This window comes from Dipodomys merriami, unplaced genomic scaffold (genome assembly GCF_024711535.1).
Source record: "Dipodomys merriami isolate MVZ:Mamm:240054 unplaced genomic scaffold, mDipMer1.0.p SCAF_103, whole genome shotgun sequence".
NCBI classification, from domain to species: Eukaryota; Metazoa; Chordata; class Mammalia; order Rodentia; family Heteromyidae; genus Dipodomys; species Dipodomys merriami.
Window position 1 is genome coordinate 2,698,359 of NW_027202305.1, and position 17,418 is coordinate 2,715,776.

The following is a 17,418-nucleotide window of genomic DNA, read 5'->3' on the forward strand; positions in this document are numbered from 1 at the left end:
ATAATTTCCACTACTGCTAATGAAGTTGGTCCTGGTGATCTGGGAATTTGACAGCATCTGCTAGATTACCCAACTGCAAACTTATTCTAGTTTGTCTCATTAGTCATGAAAGAAGTAATTTGTAACTAGGCAATAGTCCTTTAAACTTTTACCTACTTCTTTGACCACCCATGGTGATTTGGGCCTGAATCATTTAGTCCTATTATTTAGCTTATATTTGCTATGTCCCAAGACACCCCTGGAAAATGAACATATAATGCCAAAATGCATTTAAAATACCTAACTTACCAAACTTCAAGCTTAGCTATAAATGATCCCTTAACTGTGCTCAGAATACTTCCAGTACACCACACTGGGATAAAATCAGCTAACCCTGTGCCTATCTTATTTTTCAAGGTGTTGAGTATCTCACATCCACACCTAGATGGGCACTGATGACTACACACAGTTCAGTATCAGGAAAGCACAGCTCACTGGGTCCCGCCTGAGACCTCAGGACACACACCTGACTGAAAGCAGCAGCTGGCTGATATTGACCAGTATTGGGAAGCGGGGGAGAAGGGTCTCACATGGGTGTTCCTACCACCAGAAAAGAACAAAATTCAAAATCTGAAGAATGGTTTCCATTGAACACATGCCCTTGTAGGTCTATCATCATAAAACCAAAGCATCATAAATTGTACCATTTTTAGCAGAGAGCCATCTATATTATGATGATCATTGCCAAATAATGACATCCAAGAGGAAGCTCTTCTATTTCCCTTAATTTGCTCCTTCTAACCCTGACTTTCACCAGGTGCCTCTGGTGTCTATGCTGTCCTAGTCACTCTTGTGGCATTGAGCCAATCTTGTTTGTACCCTGAGGTTACATACAAATAATTTATTCACAAAACAACATGATAAACAATAAAGTTTAAAATGGACATTTATATATGTGTGATATAAGTGTCATATATTGCATGCAAAGAAATTTACAAATAATCAATTACCCTCTGTAGCTCTCTCTCTCACTGTTTCTCTCTCTTTTTCTAATTGTACCAAGTAGTTAATTTTACTCCTGCTTAATAAGGCTTCTGACTTTGGGGATTAATACATCAATACCCACAGGGAGACCAAGATGATTTAAAATCTCCTGTTTGTGAAATTATTGCAGTTCCTGGAGAAAACAGGACACAATTTCAGAGCTGCTGAAATTCACCCAGATGAGTGGCAGCATTCTGCTTGACACCAAGGGAAGAGGAGAGGAGCTGCAGAGCCCCTGCGGGCAGCAGTGGGACCAGGCTCTAGCCCGGGAGCATCCCTCCTTCTGCAAGGAAGAAAGGAGAGCAACGCTCAGGAGAAGCAGCCGCCAGGCGCTCGTCTGCCACGTAAGTACCCAGGTTGTACAATGGATTGTACAGGTTGTAGAATGGATGTACAAAATGGTATAGATGAGAGAAGACAGACAGACAACAGACAGATAGATGCCTACACACACACATTCACACCTGTGTGGACAGGTACAGAGGTGGATAGAGAGATAGGTAAGAGATACAGGAGGGATAGAGAGACAAACAGAGAAACAGAGACAAGTGGAGTCTGGTCTTAGACCAGATTGATAGGTTGATATGTAATTTACAGATGTCTGGCAAGTTGAGAAACATAAACAAGCAGGAAAAGATCACAACTTTTCAGAACATGGCACTAGGAAAGGATTCTTTGCTACCACAACCCCTGAGTCCCCCCTGCAACAAATCCAGGTTGTTGAGCGTGGATCTGATTGGAGAGGCACAGATGGTGCATCCCGAAGCTCAGCCTAGAAGGTCCTGCTCTCCCCTGAATTCTGGGACTCCACAGGAGGAAGTTAGAGAGTGTTCACCACCAAAAGACTTTTTCCTTGACCACTGTCTCATAACTAGGACACTGTGAGGAGACACTGTAGCTCTTGTATTTGTGGCTTCTCTAACCATAGATGGAGAATTAAGGGCAACAGATTGGGGGAAGATGAGGAACGGGTTGCAGCCCTTCGTGTTCTGCAGACACAGTCTTTGACTTGGCCTGCTAGCATTCCAAAGGAGCATTCCCAGCAGGTGCAATCAGAGGGTATCAGGAAGGAAAGTCAGGACACCCCAGGGGTCATGGGGGAGCTGGCCCTTGAGCGCCCTCTGTGGTTGGACGCTGCACTGCAGGGAGATTCGGGTCCAGCTGTCAGCAAGCCTGCAGGGAAGGACCAGTCTCCAGGAAGCCAGCACTGTGCGCACAGCCAGGTGTCTTCCTGCTCTTCCACGCACTTCCCTCAACGCTGCCAGTTGCCACACGTCTCCAACCTAACCCCCCATTTCTCCCTCCACCTGGGCGAGAGCCGTCCTTCCGGGAAGATGAGGAATCAGTCGTGGGTGAGCGAGTTCCTGCTGCTGGGCATCCCGGGTGCAGAGGGCCAGGACGGTGCTCTGCTGCTGCTCCTGGCCGCCGTGTACACCTGCGCCCTCCTGGGCAACGCGCTGCTGCTCGCGGCCGTGGCCTCCTCGCCCCGGCTCCACACCCCCATGTACTTTTTCCTGGGAAACCTGTCCATCTTCGACCTGGGTTTCTCTTCCACCACCATCCCCAAGATGCTGGCCTACCTGTCCGGGCGGAGCCGCGCCATCTCCTTCCGGGGCTGCGCCACCCAGCTCTTCTTCTACCACTGCCTGGGCTGCACCGAGTGCTTCCTGTACACCGTGATGGCCTACGACCGCTTCGTGGCCATCTGCCACCCGCTGCGCTACACGGCCATCATGAGCCCCCGGCCGTGCGCCGCCCTGGCCACCGGGACCTGGGTGGGTGGCTGCGTGCACGCCACGCTGCTCACCTCCCTCACCTTCCGGCTGCCCTACTGTGGCTCCCGAGAGGTGAGCTACTACTTCTGCGACATCCCCGCCGTGCTGCCGCTGGCCTGCGGGGACCCGGCCCTGGCTCAGAGGGTCAGCTTCACCAACGTGGGCCTGCTGTCCCTCATCTGCTTCTCTCTCATCCTCTGCTCCTACACTCGCATTGGCATCGCCATAGCCAAGATTCGCTCCACCGAGGGCAGGCAGCGGGCCTTCTCCACCTGCAGCGCCCACATCACCGCCATTGCCTGTGCCTATGGCCCCGTCATCATCATCTACCTGCAGCCCGACCCCAGTCCTCTGCTGGGGGCCATAGTGCAGATCCTGAACAATCTGGTGACTCCCGCGTTGAATCCACTCATCTACAGCCTGAGGAATAAGGATGTGAAATCAGCCCTGAGCAGCCTCCTTCCCCGGAGAAGCCTGGTCCTGGGAAAGAAGTGAAACAACCAAAGCTCTGCTGGACAAAGCGCAGATCGCCCCCGATGGCAGGACTTCACCTTGCCTTCCAGGACATATGGAAAGAAAATGTATTAAGCTTCAGTTTCCTATTTTTACTGTTTATAAATATACCCATGTGGTTTTCAAATTCCTCTGTGCTTTATTATGAAATGGAAAGTTTCTCAAAGGTATTTACACTGATTGTGTTCAGATTTTCAGTTTGCCTGCATTTTGGTTGAGAGATGAGGCCATGTGTGCAATTCTCCTCTGGTGGTATTACTTCTCTCTCTCTTACGAATTTTATTGTAAACGTGATCTACAAACTCTCACAGCTACAGTTACATGATTCAGCTAATGAGTACATTTCCTTTTGAACAGTGTCACCACCTCCCTCATTCTCACCATCTTTCCCCTGCAACTCCCCTCCCTCCATATTTGTTTAGTTCATTTCCAACATACTCTCTAGTGAGCATTGCTGCTGAATTGGTTCACCCTTTGTCTCACCATATCTGTGCTCTCCCTCCCGCTCCCCAAATCAGATAAACTTAGACACAAGCAAAAGAGTACAGAAATCAGAAACTACAACAGATGGAATAAACCAAAGAAAAAAGGAAAGAAGAAAAGAAAAGGGAAAAGAGAACCACAAACAGTATAATAAAAAATTCTTCCATTCCTTGCAGTTCCTTTCAATAAGCATCATTTTATATGATATGATGCATGTCGCTGTTAAGCCCTTGACATCCTCTTCTAAGAATGTCCTTCTCTGTTCTCATTGTGTGAATGTTTAGACTGCTGTTTAATTAATCATGTTTTTGAGTGTTATTATTTGTCTTTTACTGTCCATTGGGTTTACTTGTTGATTTACAGGCACATTCTAGTTATTACAAATGAGGGAAAACATGCAGCTTATATTTCTTTGGGTCTGGATTAGTTCACCTAGTATAGTTTTTCCAAGTCTTTCCATTTCCTTACAAATGAGACACTAAAGCCACCAGTACAACCATATGAATTGGAACATGTTTTACCATAACCAAGATATGGAATCAACCCAGATACCCCTCTGTGGACAAAAGGATGAAGAAAATGTGGTACATATACAAAATGGAATTTTATGCTTCTATTAGAAAGAGTGACATTTCTCTCTCTCTCTGTCTCTCTCTGTCTCTCTCTGTCTCTCTCTTTCTCTCTCTTTCTCTCTCTCTCTGTCTCTCTCTGTCTCTGTCTCTGTCTCTGTCTCTCGCTCTCTCTCTCTCCCCCCCCCCCTCTCTCTCTCTCTCTCTCTCTCTCTCTCTCTCTCTCTCTCTCTCTCTCTCTCTCTCTCTCTCTCTCTCTCTCTCTCTCTCTCTCTCTCTCTCTGTCCTGGGGCTTGAACTCTGGGCCTGGGCACTATCCCTGAGCTCTTCAGCAAGAGCCAGACCACTTGAGCCACAGAGCCACTTGCAGTTTTCTGGTGGTTAATTGACCCTAAGAGTCTCATGGACTCTGAGCCTCCTGAGTAGCTAGTATTATAGGCATATGCCACCGGCATCTGGCTTCTCATTTTTTTATTGAAGCAATTTTTCTAGTATATATGAGTTGTACATGAGGCTTTCATTGTGGCATTTCCATACTTACAGTGTCTTCCAGTTATACTCACCAATCCTTCACTCCCCTAACCCACTTCTTAAACAATTTCAATGGTTTCAGTATTTCATCTTCATACATGAATGCACAGTACTTCAGCCATATCTGCCGTCTCTGCTCAGCCCCTCCTCCCAGTGGACCCCACACAGCCAGGAGCTGTCACTCATTGTGTCCAGTGTATGTTAATCACTCAAGGGTTTCCACGGTGGGTCCTCGGGCACTCCATACTGTCATTTCATCAGTTTAACCTCCTCCAAGGGGCTCTCTGTCCCCATCCCTGTGTTACTCAACAGCTAGTAGTGAGTTTTCTTATGCAATCTTCATACACAGGTGGAATGTATCTCAAAATTAGTCATTCTCCTTCATTTTCTTTACCTCTCCTGGAATCCCATCAATGAATTGTGCTGTTGTGATGTGTGTGGGGGGAGGAGTGTATATCTTTCATCCTGCGTGCAATTATACCCTGCTGCATGTGGATGTTTCCATCCAAGAATAAACATACCACGTCCTCGTGGTCCCATATGATTTTGGTGCTGAAAACCCTCGCTGCCAGCGGGTGCTGGTGGCTCGTGCCTTTCATCCTAGCTACTCAGGAGACTGAGGTCTGAAGCCAGCCTGGGCAGGAGAGTCTGTGAGACTCTTATCTCCAATTACCACCAAAAAGCTAGAAGTAGAGCTATGGTTCAAGTGGAAGAGTAGCAGGCATAAGATTAAAAAAAAAAAAAAAAAGGCTAAAAGCCGTTCAAGCCCTGGGACTGGCACACAAAAAAAAATTGTTCCTAGGGATGTCATGGCCATCATAATATCTTTCATATAAAATAATTACTGAGTCACAATAACCAAACTTTTGAAAGAAAACCATGTGAGTCCTTCAGGTGGCCATGTGCTTGAAGCTTTCTGTGCTCAGTGCAGTGTTGTACCCATGCGCGGAGGGCAGCGGGACGGATCACCTCCCAAGCTCTGGAGCTGAACTGTAAGAGCTGGAAGTATCTGAGGAGCAGAAAGTTCAGGAAACAAGACCATAAAGATCTGGAGGTGACAACGTTGAGGACACACCCTGTCGTTCCACCGCAGAGACGTACTTCCTCCTGGTGTCTCCTGCGTGCCGTGGCCTCACAGAGTCCTGCGGACCCCGGGGGCAGAGCCCAGGGGCTCCCCATGCAGCACACCCTGTCCCTACCCAACTATGAATGAATAAAGCTTAAATTTATTTTATCTTGAATACATAATCTTAAATATGGAATGATGCAAATACCAAGTCAACTCCAAGAATTTGGTAACTAGAACGTTCACCTTCACGGGGCCAGTTCCCCACGTTCAGGGGAGTTTTCCTTCAGATACACAGTGACTGGTCCCTTTCAACGCAACGTCGCCTGTGGTTGGTGGCAGAGCTCAAAGCCTCGGCCTTCAGGGGGATTTGCCTTTGGCCAAGGCAGACCGCACCCAGGGTCTTTTCCGTCCCACACACGCGGCCAGGTGCCCTGCGCGGCACTTGTTTGAGAGGAGAACATTTCAGTCATACACGGAATTGCTCTGGCTGCAGGTCCGTCTGTCTACACTGTCCATCCAGACCGCGCGGCACATGCCCGTGCTTGGCCATCCTCACTCAGGTCCCAGCTTCCTGACCTGACTTGCTTCAGCGCCGCTGTGCTTTCATTCCAAGTCCCACAAGGTGATGATTACTACGATGGCAAAGCACAGGTATCCTCCATGGGTGGCTAATGAGCGCTGCAGACAAAGGATTCAAAAGTCAATTTTAATTACATCCCAACAGCTCGTCCCTGTGGAAGGACGTCCTGAGGGGCGTTCCTGTCTGCTTCATGAGCCTCTTCCACAGCCAGACTCTTGGTGCACTGCGCCAGCTGCTCAGAGCCTGGGGCAGCGAGGAGGGGCCCTGGCACCTGGCTCACCGAGTGTGTGAGCACCTCACAACTGGACATCTGCGTCCTGATCCCCAAGTCCAGGCGAGAACACAGTCTTCATTTGTACTGCCACCAGCAACGTCGAGTCATTTCACTTCGGGGCACCCGATCTGTAGCTCGCTCACAACCAGGACGATGAACAGTGAGTACCTGAATTCCTGATTTGTGAATTTTTTATTGTATCCTCCCTCCCTTGAAGAGGAAGAGGAAGGGGTACAAGCTTTCATTTGGACTTCCAAATCCATTCCACTGATCTGCTCACATAACAATATCATGCTATGTTGATTACTGTGACATTGCAGCGAGTCTTAAAGAAATGTGAGCCTTCAAACCTTGCTTTCTCTTTCAAGTTTATTCTGACTGTTCTGTACCCCTTACAGTTTTGTGAAGGATTAGCACGTCAGAATCTGAAATGCACAGCTTTGGATCGGGTAGCAATTGAGCTGAGCTGGTAAATCAGTTCGGGAAGTACTGTGGTTTTCACAATGTTGAGTCTTTAGTTGTGAACATGGAATACCTTTCCATGTATGTAAGTTTTTAGTCCTTTTCAGCAATGCTTTATAATTTTAAAGATACTATCTGACATTTTTTTAGTTCAATCATTTACAAAGTATTAATTTTCATAATATTGCCATGGACTTTACAGTTGTAGGTTTTACTCGTTGGTCTCCTGCTCTTATTGGCTTAACTTCCTAATTAGTTCTAGTAGTTCTTTTTTATAGATGCTTTAGAATTTACAATATAAATCTACATCATTTAAAAACAAATATACTTTAATGGTCAATGATTATACAGTTGTTTGTATTATTGAAGATATTTTAAATTCCATTTCAAAGATCTGTGCCTCTTACCAGAGTATCAAGTATAATGTTCAATAAAAAGTGCAAAGACTGTACTTTATGTTTTGTCCACTGACCTGTGGGACAACTCTCTCAGTCTGTCAGTGGATTAGTTATCAGATCTGTCATTTCTGAGTCCTAGCAGGCACTAGTGGCACTAATGGCAAGTCTCATAGCAGAGACTGCAAACAGTGACAGTCCTAGCTTACACATAGGTGCAGGTCCGATAAGTTTGGGATCCCACCGTCACTGTTTGCTTGCACACAGGAGGAGTGATCCAGAAACTGGAGATCATCTGCATCATTTTCTTCTTCTGTTCCTACATAGAATTCAGTGGAGAAAATGGCCCCAGGAAACCACTCCGCAGTGACTGAGTTCATCCTGGCAGGGCTAACAGAGAAGCCAGGGCTCCAGCTGCTCCTCTTCCTCCTCTTCCTGGGGATCTACGTGCTCACGGTGCTGGGGAACCTGGGCATGATCGCGCTGATCGCTCTCAGTTCTCACCTACACAACCCCATGTACTATCTCCTCAGCAGTCTCTCCTTCATCGACCTCTGTCATTCCACTGTCATCACCCCCAAAATGCTGGTGAGCTTCGTGACAGAGAACACCATCTCCTACCCGGAGTGCATGGCTCAGCTCTACTTCTTCCTTGTCTTTGTTATCGCCGAGTGCCACATGCTGTCTGCCATGGCCTACGACCGCTACGTGGCCATCTGTAAGCCCTTGCTCTACAACGTCACCATGTCCCGTGGAGTCTGCTCCTGGATGGTGGCTGGCGTGTACAGTGTGGGGTTGATTGGTGCCACGGCCCACACAGTCTGCATGCTGAGAGTGAATTTCTGCCAGGCAGATGTAATAAACCATTACTTCTGTGACCTTTTCCCATTACTGGAGCTCTCCTGCTCCAGCACGTTTGTCAATGAGGTAGTGGTCCTGTGCTTCAGTGCATTTAATATCATCGTCCCCAGCCTCACCATCCTGGGCTCCTACATCTTCATCATCGCCAGCATCCTCCGCATTCGCTCCGCCCAGGGCAGGTCCAAGGCCTTCAGCACCTGCAGCTCCCACATCTCCGCTGTTGCTGTCTTCTTCGGTTCTGCTGCCTTCATGTACCTGCAGCCGTCCTCAGTCAGCTCCATGGACCAAGGGAAGGTGTCCTCTGTGTTTTACACCATTGTTGTGCCTATGTTGAATCCCATGATCTACAGCCTGAGAAATAAGGATGTCAAAATTGCCCTAAATAAGTTCCTGGAAAGGAAAGGTTTTATATGAAAAATACCATTTTTCTCAGCAAAAAAATATATGTTTTATAGATATTTGGTTAAAGATACAGCAATGAGATGCCACAATGAGTGTCCCCAAGTCCTTGACTATAAGAAAGTGGTTTCCAAAAGCAGGATGGCATCTATAGACTCATGGAACCTCACCCTCTACTCACCACACTTCATCTCCTCAAGCTGCACTGCAGCTCCTGCAGAAGCGGGTTCTTCAAAGCCCTCTTGTAATTGGCCCATCTTATTTGAAATGTGGGTCTTTACAGTCTACATCCAATTATCTTATTGAAGGGACTAAGTGTTCACCAAAATTCATTTCTCTGATGGGGCTGGGAAGGTGGCTCAGTGGTACAGCGCTTGCCTTGCATGCATGAGGCCCTGGGTCCAATTCCTCAGCACCACATAAGCAGAAAAAGCTGGAAGTGGCATTGTGGCTCAAGTGGTAGAGTGCTAGCCTTGAGCTGGGACACTGCCCAGGCCCAGAGTTCAGGCCCCATGACCGGAAAAAAAAATTCTCTGACATAATCCATCTATAAGTAGATATGTCTAATTTTGTCTTTGTCTGGAGGAAGATTTTAAGAATATATGTTATAAATAAAGTCATTTTAAACCCTTCTAAAATTAAAGGTTTAATGTGTTCTGTTTGGTTTTTATTTCCAAACCACCAAACAAATCAAGTGATTTCTAAAGTGCCATAAAAGAAGTGCTAAAGAATTCTTCGCTTGGGGCTGGGAAGGTGGCTCAGTGGTAGAGCGCTTGCCTTGCATGCATGAGACCCTGGGTTCGATTCCTTAGCACCACATAAGCAAAAAGGAAAAAAGCCAGAAGTGGTGCTATGGCTCAAGTGGTAGAGCACTAGCCTTGAGCTGAAGAGCTGAGGGACAGCGCCCAGGCCTAGAGTTCAGGCCCCACGACTGGACCCAAAAAAAAATTCTTCGCTTGACCTCTGTGTGTCTTCAATCTGACTTAACTGTGAATATGTATGTGAATTAAATTAGGTTTGTGCATCGAACTCCAGTTTCAACAGCAGTGACAACAAATGTGCATTGCCATCATAATTTGAATGTTTCATTTCATTCATTGCTTCATTCAGAAAATGCACACCTTCCTCCCCAACTTAGGGACTAGGTGACGGGAATCGGATGCTGGCCTTCGCCTCAGGAGAAAACCAAGCCCTGGGCAGGGGCTCCAGAGCTTAGGGCTTGATCGGTCTGCTGCTGTCCCCCAGCGCACGGGAAGAACACTGCACTGAGCACAGACACCCGACAAGCAAAAGGCCTCCTGAGGGAGTCACATGGTCACAACTCAGTCATTAGTTTATCCGAAAGCATTGAAACCATTCACTATGTTTAGCCAACATGGGAAGAAGCACAAGATAAAAAATATAGTTTAATAACTCATTTTAAAACTATAATGAATTGATTCCTAGAATTTGGTAACTAGAACGTTCACCTTCACGGGGCCAGTTCCCCACGTTCAGGGGGTTTTCCTTCAGATACACAGTGATTGGTCCCTTTCAACGCAACGTCGCCTGTGGTTGGTGGCAGAGTTCAAAGCCTCGGCCTTCAGGGGGATTTGCCTTTGGCCAAGGCAGACCGCACCCAGGGTCTTTTCCGTCCCACACACGCGGCCAGGTGCCCTGCGCGGCACTTGTTTGAGAGGAGAACATTTCAGTCATACATGGAATTGCTCTGGCTGCAGGTCCGTCTGTCTACACTGTCCATCCAGACCGCGCGGCACATGCCCGTGCTTGGCCATCCTCACTCAGGTCCCAGCTTCCTGACCTGACTTGCTTCAGCGCCGCTGTGCTTTCATTCCAAGTCCCACAAGGTGATGATTACTACGATGGCAAAGCACAGGTATCCTCCATGGGTGGCTAATGAGCGCTGCAGACAAAGGATTCAAAAGTCAATTTTAATTACATCCCAACAGCTCGTCCCTGTGGAAGGACGTCCTGAGGGGCGTTCCTGTCTGCTTCATGAGCCTCTTCCACAGCCAGACTCCTGGTGCGCTGCGCCAGCTGCTCAGAGCCTGGGGCAGCGAGGAGGGGCCCTGGCACCTGGCTCACCGAGTGTGTGAGCACCTCACAACTGGACATCTGCGTCCTGATCCCCAAGTCCAGGCGAGAACACAGTCTTCATTTGTACTGCCACCAGCAACGTCGAGTCATTTCACTTCAGGGTACCTGATCTGTAGCTCGCTCACAACCAGGAAAGAAACTTCCAGGACGATCCAGAGTAAGTACCCAGATTCCATTGTCCCAGAGCCTTTTGACCTCAGAATGTGGCGGGACTTCCTGGAGTCCAATCTCCACACACAATAGGAATTTCCTAAAGCTCCCTGAAAATGATAATCCGTGTTTTGCAATGACACATCAGATGAGAGAAAATTGTTTTTGTCATGGTTCAACACATATTTCTTTGAACTGTGTTTAACACACTTGGGCTAACAAGACCAGATGAATCTGCCAGGCTGTAGCCAAGCCTTCTTAGTAAGAAAAATAAGTTCAATCTGTATCTGTGCTTTCAGGCACAAGAATTCCTTGGCACACTCTATCGAAGTCATCAGATCTGTTCCTCACTGAGACACTGCATATACTAACAGCCACTCACTGCATAGAACACAAATGTGATGGTTTTATATGATAGCCATTTACCTATCTGATAGGTACTGTGATTCCAAAGCTTATGACTGTTTATTTTATAACTGCTAACTTGAAACTCTCAGAGAACTGATACCTGACTGGAAAGACTGGAATTCTTTTTCACATCTCAATATTTGGTGAGACAATACATTCTTACCTCATTTTTTTTTCTTCTCTCCCTACATAGATTTCCCCAGGGAGAAATGGCCCCAGGAAACTACTCCGCAGTGACTGAGTTCATCCTGGCAGGGCTAACAGAGAAGCCAGGGCTCCAGCTGCCCCTCCTCCTCCTCTTCCTGGGGATCTACGTGCTCACGGTGCTGGGGAACCTGGGCATGATCGCGCTGATCGCGCTCAGTTCTCACCTGCACAACCCCATGTACTATCTCCTCAGCAGTCTCTCCTTCATCGACTTCTGTCATTCCACCGTCATCACCCCCAAAATGCTGGTGAGCTTTCTGACAGAGAACACCATCTCCTACCCGGAGTGCATGGCTCAGCTCTACTTCTTCCTTGTCTTTGTTATCGCCGAGTGCCACATGCTGTCTGCCATGGCCTACGACCGCTACGTGGCCATCTGTAAGCCCTTGCTCTACAACGTCACCATGTCCCGTGGAGTCTGCTCCTGGATGGTGGCTGGTGTGTACAGCATGGGGTTGATTGGCGCCACGGCCCACACAGTCTGCATGCTGAGAGTGAATTTCTGTAAGGCAAATACAATAAACCAATACTTCTGCGACCTTTTCCCTCTCCTGGAACTCTCCTGTTCCAGTATTTTTATTAATGAAACAGTAGTTCTGTGTTTAAGCACTTTTAATATCTTTGTGCCGACCCTGACCATCCTGGGCTCCTACATCTTCATCATCGCCAGCGTCCTCCGCATTCGCTCCGCCCAGGGCAGATCCAAGGCCTTCAGCACCTGCAGCTCCCACCTCTCTGCGGTTTCTCTGTTCTTTGGTTCTCTGGCGTTCATGTACCTGCGCCCCTCCTCCATCAGCTCCAGGGACCAAGGAAAATTGTCTTCTGTGTTTTATACTACTGTTGTTCCGATGCTGAACCCATTGATCTACAGCCTGAGAAATAAGGATGTCAAAATGGCCCTAAGTAAGTTTCTTGCAAAAAGAATATCCATATAAAAAATATTACACCCTAGCAAAATATGATAATAATTCATGTCTTCAAACCATCTGATTACTGCCGCTACTAACTGACCATGTGAAAGCACATTGTCAGGAGACTGGAGTCGCAGGATCAGACGCTTTGGAGACCTCACCTGACCAAGATGCCCCGGGCTTCACCCCTCGTATCACATCCAGATGTTTTCTAAAGCTGCTGAAAGCCTTCTCGTGACTGATGGTGCTTCATGTGCTGGAACATGGCTGTTCCTGGGGTGGTGGGTACAGGGCAGGTCTGCCGGGTCCCCGTGGCTCCAGGGCCTGTGCTATTACTAGAATGATACTTGGCTCGGGTCATGGAGGCTGTGGCTGAGGACTGTGGAGAATTCTGCTCCGCACATCAAGTATTTCCAGTGCATGAGTTTCCTATGTGCCTGTCTTCTGCATAACTATCATGATGGCTTTCTATTTAATTCACTGATTATCATTGAAATAAAAGATTCCAAAGCCATACTCATCAAACAAAATCAGGGCAAAACCATAACCACCAGGTTGCCCTGTGTACCCTTGCTTTTTAAATACACAGATGTCTCCACAGACCTGCTTTCCTCTGCTTTGAGGAGTGCATGGATGGTGTCTCTGGTCCTCAGCTCCTCTAGGTTGCATGATTAGTGTCTGTTTCTGCAAAATTGGTGCGATCATCTCCTAGTTCCTTGGTCTTCCTCTCCTCTCAAACACTCTTGCTCTCATGCCTATTTCCATGAATTAGTACTCCTGTTCCTTGTCCTGAGCCTGGACACAGCAGGCTCTTCCAGCCTCCTCACGGTCAGCCGGTCAGCCCCTCCCTTGAGGCACGGCCCCGGCTGCGCTGGCATCTGCCAGCTGTGGGTAAGTGTCATGTTTTTGTTTCTCTAATATTTGTCAACTCTGTCCATCATCAGTCAGTTCTGTGGATAGGACCAAGTGTCCTCTGTGTTTATCCTATTTGTGTGCCCATGCAGAAATCCCCTGACCTCCAGAACAAAGATCCCAACATTGCCTGATGAAAATGCTGGACAAAATGATTGTGAACAGAAACAATAGGAGAATGATGCTCTAAACCTCAGTCACTGACTACTATAGTGTTGGAATTGATACTAACAATTGATATCTAATTGGTTAACGGTACGAATTAGTATTTCATAGGAGTGCATCTGTATTCCTCTCACCTTATTTGGTAGAATTCTATTGTCATTATTTCTTCTTCCCATGAACTTTGATCTCATTTGCCAGGTGGTTTTTTTTTAATCTTACACACACCACTGTGACACCGATTAGAAATATTAAAACTGATGTAGACCCAATCCATTCACCTTCTCTCTCTTTTTCTAGGTAGTTGCTATGTACTTATCTCAGTCCTCCTCAGCCACAATGAAAATACCATCTTCCCCTGAGCACTAAGCTCCGTCAGCATGCCCCTTCAAAGAGTAACAAATCAGAGCTCTGCAGCAGCTGCAATCTCTCAGCTTTGAACAATCGCAGCCTGCTCCATCCTTCCATGTCTTATTTAACACGCATCTTATATCCTCTATCACATAATCAGAACTTTAAAATCTGAGCTACATAAACCTTTGATCCAACAAGCCTCTGGTTTCCCCTTAATTTTCTAATTTGTATTTACCTACCTGTTAGTTTTCCAACCCAGCTAATTTAACTTGGCTTCACACTGCATCTCGGCAGGAAAAACAATGAGTCATCACTGTATTATGCAAGCTTGGGAAACAAACACGGTCCTCCCTAAACACTGGTACATTTTCTTTCACATAACTCGGTTGCGTCCAGTGTCCTGACTTGTTTTCATTTAAAAAATAAATAAAATAGCCAGCACCAGTGGCTCATGCCTATAATCCTAGCTACTCAGAAGGCTGAGATTTGAGGATCACAGTTCAAAGCCAGCCAGGCAAGCAAGACAACCACCAGCCAGCTAACCACCAAAAACCCAGCAGTGGAGCTGCACCTCAGATGACAGAGTGTTAGCCTTGATCCCAAAAGCTAAGAAAGAGGATCCAGGCCCTGAGTTCAAGCCCCAGTAGCAGCATCCACCAACACACACACACACACACACACACACACACACACACACACACACATACAAGCACATGCACCGGCACACGCATGCACACACATGCACAAAGACATGTGTATATATTTATGAGGGATGACTGATGTAAGACTGCCTTTTACAATATCAAATGCTTTCTAAAGTGAAAGGAAATCCAAATTCCAGTGTTCATAAATAGAGTTTTATTGGACATAGTTCTGTCCCTTCATTACAGTATCATCTAAGGCTAAGGCCTCTGAAGGGAAAGAATCAGACAGTTGCATTAAAGACCCTAAAATGTATAAAGCACAAAGTGCTCACTATCTGATTCAAGAAAAGAAAAAAGAAAAAAGTAGACACTGGTGATCGCCCAGCAGAGCCCTGCTGTTTACTTCCAATCCCTACACATCCCTCCTCCGGAGAGAAAACCACCATTAACAAATTTCACCTCTATTTATTTGCATTGCATTTGCTGGTGCTTAGAAGACAATGAGCAATAAAACGCTATGCACACAGGCTTCCTGACCTTGATCACAGCACAACATGAGGCTCCCGTGAGCAAGGCAGCAAGGTCCTCACAATCCACAGACCGCAGCCCACGAGGAAGGCCGGGGGGAGGCAACCTGAGGTGCTGATGGCCCGTGCGAGGTACGCGTGATGCTCACAGCGCATCTGCCAGCCAGAAAGCCCAGGAAAGGTGGTCTGCAGTGTCATTTTCTCAGGGCAGGGCTCTGGAATGCACACACCGGCCTGCAGCGACACTCGTGGATTCCCGACTGCTCAGGCCGGAGGGGGAGAAGGTTGACAGGGAAGGATTACAGAGAACAACACAAACAGATTCTCGTGTGTTGCGTGCGTTTATTCTTTCTCAATTCAGCAAAGTGCTTTATGGGTAAGCATGTGCATCACATTCACCTAAAATTATACACGTATGACGCACTGATGCGGGGAGTCGATTTTACCCTGACAGACCTGTTAAACTTTTGATAAAGAAATGAGAAGACAAGGCACAATTATTTTCATCGACAAAAGTGTCACGTGTGCTCTTAGGTCTGAGCTAAGAGAATGTACAGACAGACAGTGCCCAGAGAGAGAGCACCTGTTTCAGATGAGAGCTTTTGAAAGTACAAGAAGGAAGTGGGTCGCTCACGCTAGTTTTTGTACACAGGTGATACTCCAAAATGCAAAGTGGGTACACGTTCCTCTCATGTTCGGGAGAAAACAAAGTGGGCTTGAACTGATTTATAGAAGACTTTGAGTTGTAAAGAACAGGTATTACTGCTTTGGTGTTGATGAGGCAACCGAGTGTTTCTGCATAGTATCAAAGGTAGCTACTTCATAAGAAGCAGTGCTAATCTCTCTCACTCAGAGGGAAAAGTTTGATCTTTTGTTTTCCATGCCTCAAGCCTTATTAGTTAGGAATACTTCCATTCTGCCAATAGACTTGGCTCCTGTCATTGTCTCTTCCCTGTAGGTTCCGACCACTGGGAAGCCCAGCCCCCTGAGGGGAGCAGGGGTTCACAATCACCTTCTGAGGTCCAAGAGACCAGGCCCAGGTCCCCGAGGCAGGGAGGACTAGTAGTCTGCTCCGCGTGGCTGACTCTTAAACTGTTCCTCTTCATCAATACGGTGAGTTCTCACACAGACTATTCTTCCAGGATCAGAAGGAGATGAGGCTTATCTCGTAAGTTGTGTGTGTTTGTGTGTTCATATGCAGACACTGTATGAACCTGAAAATAAAAGCATACACATCCAGCAGTAATATTCCTGATGATTATTTGCAGGTGAGTCTGACCATTCTACAGAACTTTGGTAAGACTGTGGCTTCTAAATATATCTAGATACTCTTTTTCACAGACATTCTGTGCACTTGCTACAGTGTTTCAAGGCTACCGGGCAGATCTTGGTACGCTCCATTCCAGTCTATTTCGTTATATTTTACCTTCCTGACCTCAGCAGAGGAAATATTTTTATTTCACATCATGTCCTCAAATTGAAGAATGCAAAGGAAAAGTTTGCTTGCTTAGTTGCCTTTATGTTTTATGATCAATTTATAAACTCCTTATTTTTAATTATCTTTAAGTAGTTGTGCAAAGGGTTTCAATTCAGAGTGTCATTTATGAGTACAGTACATCTTGGTCAATGGTCAATGTCGCCCCTCCCATGGTTGTCCCCTGCCTGCCCAACCCCTCCCCACACCCCACTCACCCCCATCTCACCGTCCTAGTTTTATTTTCACAGACATGCATTGGATATTATTGCTGCGCTTTCCTACTCTTCTTCTTCCTCTCTTCATTTATCACGGTGTAACGTCTATATCTCTGTGTGTTTGCCTGTCTTAGAGACATTGAAGGGACAACAGTCTTTTTAAAAATATAAGGCCAAAATGATTTTGATATTTATTAAAGGCTCTAAAAGACCAGAACTATGTTATTAGAGTTAGGAATGGAGGGAAAAAACCATTAGAGGCAATGGTTTAGAAGGAAAGTAATGTGTAACATAATAACTAAACCTACAGAGAAAGAACACACTTTGTCCAGATTCGGGAGAGAAAGGTGCTGCACAGGGCATACCGGCTCAGAAATAAATCGATGGAAGAAGTCCTGGTTAGCACGTTTTCTAGGCGAC

General features: G+C 46.7%; 3 protein-coding genes across 3 annotated transcripts; all 3 read left to right on the top strand.

Annotated features, from left to right (window-relative positions):
- Nucleotides 1-2,357: 2,357 nt before the first annotated feature.
- Nucleotides 2,358-3,293, top strand: LOC138809517 (putative olfactory receptor 10D4). The gene has a single exon (XM_069996109.1). The coding sequence runs from the start codon at nt 2,358-2,360 to the stop codon at nt 3,291-3,293; it is 936 nt and encodes a 311-aa protein (XP_069852210.1).
- Nucleotides 3,294-8,010: 4,717 nt separating this feature from the next.
- LOC138809523 (olfactory receptor 8G50-like) lies at nt 8,011-8,949 on the top strand. Its single transcript, XM_069996124.1, has one exon. It carries the CDS (start codon nt 8,017-8,019, stop codon nt 8,947-8,949), a length of 933 nt encoding a protein of 310 aa, XP_069852225.1. The 5' UTR covers nt 8,011-8,016.
- Nucleotides 8,950-11,795: 2,846 nt separating this feature from the next.
- Nucleotides 11,796-12,731, top strand: LOC138809526 (olfactory receptor 8G50-like). Its single transcript, XM_069996138.1, has one exon. The coding sequence runs from the start codon at nt 11,799-11,801 to the stop codon at nt 12,729-12,731; it is 933 nt and encodes a 310-aa protein (XP_069852239.1). The 5' UTR covers nt 11,796-11,798.
- The last annotated feature ends 4,687 nt before the right edge of the window (nt 12,732-17,418 follow it).